The 9,123-nt window shown below is 36.8% G+C and overlaps 2 protein-coding genes and 1 long non-coding RNA gene across 6 annotated transcripts in view; 1 reads left to right on the top strand and 2 right to left on the bottom strand.

Annotated features, from left to right (window-relative positions):
- LOC115235863 (lamin Dm0-like) overlaps positions 1-2,593 on the bottom strand; it is a 22,347-nt gene extending 19,754 nt beyond the window's left edge. Inside the window, exon 1 of one of the 2 annotated variants that reach the window (XM_029807935.1) lies at positions 1,896-2,593. In XM_029807935.1, coding sequence (XP_029663795.1) covers positions 1,896-2,347 — 452 coding nt within the window. In that variant the 5' untranslated portion in view covers positions 2,348-2,593. The remainder of the gene's footprint in view (positions 1-1,895) is intronic. The other variant, XM_029807934.1, reaches the window with a different exon arrangement.
- A 228-nt stretch (positions 2,594-2,821) lies between these two features.
- Positions 2,822-4,036, top strand: LOC115235871. Its single transcript, XR_003884101.1, has 2 exons — positions 2,822-3,019; positions 3,374-4,036. It is a non-coding gene; the product is annotated as an uncharacterized LOC115235871 (long non-coding RNA).
- LOC115235860 (ribosomal protein S6 kinase alpha-5-like) overlaps positions 3,484-9,123 on the bottom strand; it is a 50,722-nt gene continuing 45,082 nt past the window's right edge. For all 3 annotated transcript variants that reach the window (XM_029807928.1, XM_029807930.1, XM_029807929.1), the window contains 3 exons: positions 8,764-8,964; positions 7,898-8,329; positions 3,484-7,598 (listed from right to left, as the gene is read on the bottom strand). In XM_029807928.1, the coding sequence (XP_029663788.1) occupies positions 6,030-7,598; positions 7,898-8,329; positions 8,764-8,964 (2,202 nt within the window). In that variant the 3' untranslated portion in view covers positions 3,484-6,029. The remainder of the gene's footprint in view (positions 7,599-7,897; positions 8,330-8,763; positions 8,965-9,123) is intronic.

The following is a 9,123-nucleotide window of genomic DNA, read 5'->3' as shown; positions in this document are numbered from 1 at the left end:
AAAAATAAAATATCTCGTAAAATATTTAGTTTTCGATAATCTTACCGTAATACTTTTATGTACAGAGTAATGAGACAAATCAATTGGTATAAAGAAAATAATTGTTTTTAAGAAAAAGTATGTACTTATTTACAATGTATTTTTTTTTAAACAATTATTTGTGTTTTTTATACCAATTGATTTGTCTCATTATTCTGTACATAAAAGTATTACGGTAAGATTATCGAAAATTAAATATTTTACTATTAGAGATATTTTATTTTTTATATCAAAATATGTCAGATTAAGATATAAAATAACTCCAAAAATATTTAACGAAAAAATACTTTACTACAACTTTTATCTGAAACATTTTTCTCTAAAATGCATTGTTCAAGAGATCTTTGAAGTCGTTATTTAAAATGGGATACCCTGTATATAAATTGAACAAAATATAAAACACTGATTTCCTTTACATTTATATGAATATCAAAATAATAAAATAAACAATAATATGATCGAATAGCAATTAAGAGTCAGCGCGGGAATTAGTGCGCGTACATTATTTGTAATTTATTACAATATACCACTCATCAATTTACAGTAATAAATAACGGACGTTTCGATCCCTTTTTTTTAGTCTTCTTCGGCGTGATATTTAGGAAATAATATTAAATAATTTAAAAAAATTTAAAATAATTTAAAAAATAATATTAAAACTATGTCACGCTGAAGAAGACTCCAAAAAAAGGGGTCGAAACGTCCGTTATTTATTACTGTAAATTGATAAGTGTTATATTGTAATAAATTACAAATAATGTACGCGCACTAATTCCCGTGCTGACTTAATTGCTACTCGATCATATTATTGTTTATTTTTTTTTTAAATAATAAAAAGTCTGTACTTCTCGTGAACAAAATATAAAACACTGATTTCCTTTACATTTATATGAATATCAAAATAATAAAATAAACAATAATATGATCGAATAGCAATTAAGAGTCAGCGCGGGAATTAGTGCGCGTACATTATTTGTAATTTATTACAATATACCACTCATCAATTTACAGTAATAAATAACGGACGTTTCGATCCCTTTTTTTTTAGTCTTCTTCGGCGTGATATTTAGGAAATAATATTAAATAATTTAAAAAAATTTAAAATAATTTAAAAAATAATATTAAAACTATGTCACGCTGAAGAAGACTCCAAAAAAAGGGGTCGAAACGTCCGTTATTTATTACTGTAAATTGATAAGTGTTATATTGTAATAAATTACAAATAATGTACGCGCACTAATTCCCGTGCTGACTTAATTGCTACTCGATCATATTATTGTTTATTTTTTTTTTAATAATAAAAAGTCTGTACTTCTCGATTATTAAAATAATATTCACAGCAATAATAAAATTCTATATCAATTTAAAATTCAAACAATCGTGCATGCTATAACAAAATATGAAAAAGACCTCATAATATATAAATATACTTAACCCTGTCCCCCCTCTCTCTAAGTTTACATCATCGCTATTTCAAGAAGCATTAATATCTCTACGATATAAATTATTCATAATATATTCAGATATACATTGCATTCCTATGTGTCATAAGATCAATCTCGTAGTAAATATAATCAAACTTTTGAAATTATATATGTGTCGCGCTAGTAGTAGAGAAACTGCGCGCAAAAGGAATGCATACAGTTTACGGGGACCGAATGAATTTAAGAATAGAGAAATATTAAAAATACAGCAACTCGACTAAACAAAATGTCTCGGGCTCTATAATATTGAAATCCGAGCTTTATTATTCCAGTGCAATTATTTTCATTAAACAAATAATATAATAAAAAAAAAAAAAAAAAAAAAAAAAATTATGCTTAAAATTCCTACACAGAATATATAGTATCACTTACTTGCTCTTAAAATCTTCGTTATCATCCCACAGGCGTTTGGTGTCGATCTCGAGCTTGGCGCGTTCCCTTGCCGTCTCGTCGAGCAACTTCCGCGCGTCGGAGAGCTCGTGTTCGTACATAGCCTTGATGTTGGACACCTCCCGAGTGACGGTCTCCTGGGTGGTTTGCACCTCCCGCGTCAACCGGGAGTTCTCCGTCTCGAGATGACGTACCTTCTCGATGTAACATGCCAGACGATCGTTGAGATTCTGTAGATCCTGCTTCTCTTGCATCCGCGAGTAGCGAGTAGGGCTGAGCGGGCTGCCGGGCCGTCGACCAACGATCGGCGTCGATGTGCTCGGCGGCGATTGAATGCTACTCGACGACGACGAGGCGGCGGTCGTCGCGGAGGACGCGGCGGCCGCTGCCGCGGCTGCCGCCGCCGCCGTCTTCTTGCTCGATTTAGTCGACATCTTCGTTGTTAAAGAAGTTGCGGTACGGTGGCCTCTCTCTTTCTCTCTATTCCGTGGGGTCTCCGGTTACGCGTCGCGTTTCAAGACTCAAAAGCAGGACGCTTTCGAGACACCGAGGGCCAGAAAAAAGAGGGAAGGAACACCGGACGCGTACGTATTGGCGAATCGTTGCCGAAAGCGTTAGCACGTCCGTGCGAGCGCGTGTGGTTTTATTCGTGATCGGATAGACACCCCGCACACCTCGCAGCTAAATGCGCACTACCGGTCGCGATTGGCGCAGCCAACGATCAGAGTATCAGAGTATGCGACGCGACGCCACATCACAAGCCGGGTTTAGCACCGCCATTACGCGGCAAGATGCGCCGCGCGCCGCCATTGGTCGTCGCATCGCGCCATCGACCAATCGCGGGCCCCGAGTCGGGCAGGAGAGCGTAATGACGCGCGATCCGATTCGTCGCCGACTAAAATTGAACAAGATGTACAGCCAATCGCGACGTGAGTAATCGAATGTGTATGTGACGTTGAATTTGGCGGGATTGTTAAATTGTTGTCAACCTCTTTGACACATACGTATTATTCTATGATTTATTTATTTTAATTGTATGATATGCTTCGAATGTAATAGAAAATTCACGGTCAAAAAGCGAAGAAATCAAATGTAAAATAATAAAGGTAACTTTCTTTATAATTTAGTAATTTAAACCATAAGTTTCTCTTACAACAGATTATCTGCATGGTATATAATTATATTTCTAAAAAATTAAAAAACCACAACTTTTCATATGCTCATTAACCAATATTATATGTTACTATATGTTTCTGCAAAATTTAAAATTCTGTTTTATTTCAATATTTTGATGCATACTGATGATAAAAATATTTGTCACAAAAATATCTTCATTAAAATTACATATTTTCACAATCTGTTATGTTAATGAAACTAGTTTCTTAGTGAACTGAAATACAATCCTTCAAATTTAGAATTTATCAAAAAGATTCAAGATATTCTTTCCTTGTTTTAAATAGAACGGTGCATGGCGGTGATCTGGAAATAACAAAACAGCTGCGTTATATAAAATATTGCATCGTATATTTAACAACCAGTGGTAACAAAGGTAGGTTCTCTTTTTCTTTTACGTACTTACAGCAACAGAACAATATTCTCGCAAGATACAAGCTCTTCAGCCTGTATATAACTTTCTACATATAATTTATTTAGATTCTTATTTGTCACCTACAAACTTCGAAGGAGCATCCTAACATAACAAGTAATATATCACTAGAAAAAATCGATTTGTTCTGTTTCAAACAACTTATATAACTTATGAAATGTAATGACTTTTATGTATATGAATCTACATAGAAATATATATGTATATATATCCTTTTTTTTAAAGAATATGATTCTCTATAGCACGCGAAATGCTTTCTCTGAAATATATAGATATAATCTGTTACATCTGCGCACTTTTCTTGTCTTAAATATTTTTACATAATAACTACTAAATGATAAAAAATTTTCGATAATATCTCTCACCTATATATACATAATTTCTCGCCGCTACATATCATACTTTTTTTGTTTTTGGTCTTATAAAGAGCAGTGTTGCTTCAGTCATCTTTGGTAGAAGCATGTGTGCATGCTATTTTTCACATAACATTATTTCAATACAAGATAACATAAGACCTTATCCAATTAACACGCGTCTGTTCCCTGAGTTGATGTACAACCGCATTTCAGTCTTTGCCATTTTGTTATTTCATTTCTTATAGCAATTAGCACACATCAAGTGAGACGGCCGTCTCACTATAGTGTCTATAAAGACTGCGTTCCAATATTCACTGCCGGTACTGAAAATCTATAGTTTACGTTACGTACACTATAGATTTTCTGTACTGGCAGTGAATATCGAAATGCAACCAAAATCTGTATATTTTGGAAACGGTTCAAAATTATGAGAAACCGCGAAATACGTATCCGATTTACATTTTTCATCGATCATTTCGAGAAGCTCTTAAGGGGGTTGGGGGAGTTGTCTCCTCAAGGAGGTGCCCCAGAGAGACCCCACCTCAAAAATTTCAATTTATGTTTTTCATAATTTTGAACCGTTTCTGAAATATAGGAGGACAGACTTTATAGACATCCTGTATAATTACAGTAATGTAATATAAAATCAAAATTTAAAATAAAAAATATAAATCACTTTATATACCCTAACAATACGTATGTTCAAAAGACGTCTAGAGGTCATGCGGAGGATATAAAACATCCTGTGGATGTCCTCTAGTCATCTTTTGAACATGTGTGTTGTTAGGGTACAGATATTACAAATAGATTTCCTCTCACAATCAGTGCTTTTTGATGGAGAAATGTGTGTGCGGAGGAAAAAATACCCTTCTTTACCATTTTTAACATTCTACATTTTCGAAAATATAACATAAACGGCAAAGCGGAAAGAGTTTTAATAAATCAATTTTCATAACCCTCACATATATAAATCAAATTGCGAGAAAGGTATTCGATCAAATATTTCAATGCTAACTAGATCAAAATAATAAATTTAACTATACTTAATTAAATCTAATAATATAGTTAATAAAATCTAGAATAACTTACTTAATCAAATTTAATTCACTTTCTCGCAGCAGTTTGATTATATCGATACAAAGAAACATCTGTTATTTCCCCAAAATTCCGCCCATCCGTCCTACCGTTTTTTTTATGTTATATAATTTAGTTTTTTTTTTCCGATCTCTATATTTAATAATCCTAGATTTAAAATAATTATTAAATAGAATTGTCTTAAAAATCGTATAAATCGTCATCATTTTCAATTGCGTTATTTGTAAAAGAGAAAAATACAATGTATCATTCTCTTTTAAGCAAATCTATTTTTTTTTAGCTTTTTCTTTCTTTTCTTCAATAAGCTACCACTGGTGAAGATAACAGATGCTTATATTATTTGCACATTATATCATGCGTCACTAATCTCTAGTACATTAATTTAATGTACTCATAGCTAAATGAGTTTTCTTAGGCACATTCACCACATATACAGTCATCATAAGTATTCGCTAAAATTTTCTTCATATTGGCTCGTCGATCGTTATCCTGATTTCGTTAAGATTATAAATTGCAAGAAGTGACGGCAGAAGAAAATTTTAACGGGAGCGTGTAATAAGTTAAAATAACTTATCGTATAAGCTATAATAACTTAATATATCGATCTCGCATTATAATCACAGACAATCCCATTTAACATAATAAAATCCTCACCATCTTACTTCTCTCTTGATAGCAGTATTAAAAATAAAATTTTGTACATATTTTGAGTAAACTCTCACGGAGAAACATCGATACTTCACCGAGACCCTGACCTTAATAATACAGTATTGTTTTACATCTTTCTTATGTATCAGATATATTAACAGCACAAAAAAATGCGCTTATGTAATCATCATTTACATAGATAAATGTAGATCTAGAGATAATAGGAGATGGCATGTAGTTATGTATAGTTAATTTTATGTATGCATATGATATTTTCTAAAATTCTTATGAGAATAGGAATGATGCGATGTTTGCGTCTTGTACGAACGCCGAAGGCAAACGTGTTACATATTGTGTAAAATGCATAGGAAACGATAAAAACTTATTGGACCGAGCATAAATAGAGGAAAACTATTCGACTATAATCGTGGGAAGGCGTTTGGACCGCTTGCTGGCCTTATGCCTCCTGTGGACGCTCGTTTCGTCTCGCGCAATCTGCGAGGGGGCGCATTCTGACTCGTACGATTCAGAAATATCGGAACTGGCATCTCTGCTTGTGCTTATTTGTTCTACTAGTTTGCGTTTTCGCGATCGTGTCATTGGTCCATTACTACTGCAGCTACTATTCTCACTATCAACGTCGCGTCGATGTCGATACTTCGTTTCTCGACCCGACAACTCGAGATTGTGCTTGACATACTTTATCGCTCGCTTTTGCAAAAACGAGTATGTTGGAGAATTAGAATTATCGGAGGAAGAAGAAGTCAGGTACTCGTTAATTGCTTCCTCGCTGAAATCGAAGACGCTCGGTGACGAAGTGGAAGTGTTGTTCGCGGTATTCGCCATGCTCGGTGGACGCAACTGAATCGATGACATGGGACTCGAAGAAGAAGAGGACGGTCGTGACGAGGAGCTAGAAGTGGAACATTTATGCTTGCGACGTTGAGCCAGCTTGGCATCACCAACTTCACGCAATCGGAAGCCCTCGCGCTCCGTCGAGCTCGACGTCGAGGTGCCGGCCACAGCGTAATCTACGTAATTTACATCCACGATAGGCGTTGCCGGGGGAAGCGTCGCATCGTTGATCGTCGTTATCCACGAATGATATCTCAGATTTCTCGCGGTCAGCCTGTTCTTTGGTTCAACTGTCAACAGACCCTTCAGAACTTGCACTGCCGCGGCGGACACATGATTCCAAGCCTCGCTGTCGAAATCGATCTCGCCAGTTCTGATGCGATTCGCCATGTGAGATGAATTTGCTCGGAAGGGTGGATCGCGGGACAACATGAAATAGAGAATAGTGCCCAAGGACCACATGTCGCAACTCTCGTCGTATCCCTGCTTGGCTATGATCTCCGGAGCAGCGTACGGAAGCGTACAACAGGGCGTGCGCAACAGCTCGCAGTTGTTCTTCGTCCGGGCGAAACCAAAATCTACTACTTTCACCGGCGAATCCTCGCTCCTATTTGCAAAAACGATGTTCTCCGGCTTCAGATCGCGATGTACTATGCCGCTTTCGTGCATATATCGCACCGCGGACGCTAGTTGCCGCATTATTCGCTTCGTTTGCAACTCCGAAAACGGTCGCTCTCGTTGCGACAATTCTCCGCCCGTGAGCAATTCCATTACGATATACGTGTGAAGCCGATCGTGATGAACTTCTATCAGCTTTACCACGTTCGCGTGACGCTGGCAAGCGCGCAGCAAGTTCTCTTCGCGGTTGCAGTCCACTTTCCTGCTGATAATCTTCACGGCATACTCCTGCCGGGTACTGCGATGTCGGCATCGTAGGCAAATCGAGAAGCTGCCGTCGCCCAAAGCCGGCGCTCCTTGGTCTAATTCATACGTCTGGAAGAACGTGGATTCTTCGAAACGCACGGCGTACAGATCGGGCAGCGAGGGCTGCTTCTTGTCGCCGAAAATGTCTCTGCTCAGCACGTTGTCGCTAAATAATATGGAAGGCGCCACGTACGAATAACCCTGTAAAATTATTTATTTTGAAAAATCGCCGCACCTTTTTAATTTTGCAATTTTATCTCGCGCTGTTATCGAAAAATCTCGCGGAAAGATATAAGAGTTTGATATTCTATCTTTCTCTTTCTCTCGATACGCTACCATCAAACAATTTAGAATTGTTCAACAAAGGATTATCTCAATCGGGAAATTTGATTTTAATGCACGTGTTCTAACGCTAAACAAATTGATAAAACATATAACTGTTATGATATGCATACGCTTCTATCTGGAATGGTAGCGGAAATATAATTAAGGGAACTTACGCTGAAATGCCTATCAATGTTATTATCCTCAATGATCGGCGGGGTCTCGGTAACGGGCATTTTTGTAAACTCGTCCGAGAAATTGCTGGTATCCAATTCATGCTCGATCCGTGGAACAATGGGCGGTTTAATCTGTTTGTTTTCCAGAGCCTCCCAAGTGAAATCCGGCGCGGCATCCATGAAGAAGGGATGTTCTTTGAGATCCTTGGCGTCGCGTGGTCCACCGCCCAGCCTCCTTCGCGGATCTTTAACGAGCAAACGAGTGATGAAATCCCACACAGTGTCACTCAGGTGAAGCGGCTTCGATGGCGGATCGTTCCTCAGTATCCTCTTCGAAATTTCCTGCTGGTTGTTTTGGCCATCCAGCGAGAAAGGCGACACGCCAGTCAGTAATTCATAAGTTAGCACGCCTACGCTCCACCAATCGACAGCCTGCAATGATATTATGATAATATTATTTTATTGTTCTATGATTGAATATTATAAATGAAATAAAAGAATTAAAATGAATGTTATATATATATATACGACTGTATTTTTATCAAACTTACTTATTTATGTTGTTTTCATATGGTATTATCTTCTTTTATTTGCACATTTAATTAATTTAAAATTGACTTTTTTTGCGGAAATTTAATTTGATACCCCACATTTCGTGGCTTTTTAAACACATTATATAATATTCATAAAAATTGTATAAATTTAATTATACAGAGAGAAGGAGAGAGAGAGAGAGAGAGAGAAACAGATTGAAATTATCATAAATTATCATCAAAGGAGAAAAGCTAAAAACTAGGGGAGGAATAGGAGGGTTAAATAACACGAATCGGCTAATAATGTGCAAATGTCATAAGGTCTCGACTCACAATATCGTGGCCGGCCGTGCCCCCTCGTACCACTTCCGGCGCCATGTACTCGATTGTTCCGCAAAATGAGTAAGTGCGCGCGTTGCCGTTTCTCTCGTGCGGTAGGAACTCCTTGCTAAGACCGAAATCTGTCAATACGAGATGTCCTTCTCTATCCAACAGTATATTTTCGAGCTTAATGTCTCGATAGATTATGCCAAGCTGCAACAAAGCAGAGAGAAATTCATAAAGTTTTCATTTAACGTATTAATTAAATTGTTTTTATGGAATTATTTTCTTTTATCGCACTTTTTTTTCTTTTGCATAATGTCAGATAATCAGATATGATAAATCAACTATATATCATAAATAAATAATAAA

The sequence above is a fragment of the Formica exsecta genome, unplaced genomic scaffold (assembly GCF_003651465.1).
Source record: "Formica exsecta isolate Colony F162 unplaced genomic scaffold, ASM365146v1 scaffold236, whole genome shotgun sequence".
Taxonomy (NCBI): domain Eukaryota; kingdom Metazoa; phylum Arthropoda; class Insecta; order Hymenoptera; family Formicidae; genus Formica; species Formica exsecta.
The sequence above is the reverse complement of the archived record's forward strand: the minus strand, read 5'-3'. Positions and strand labels throughout refer to the sequence as shown.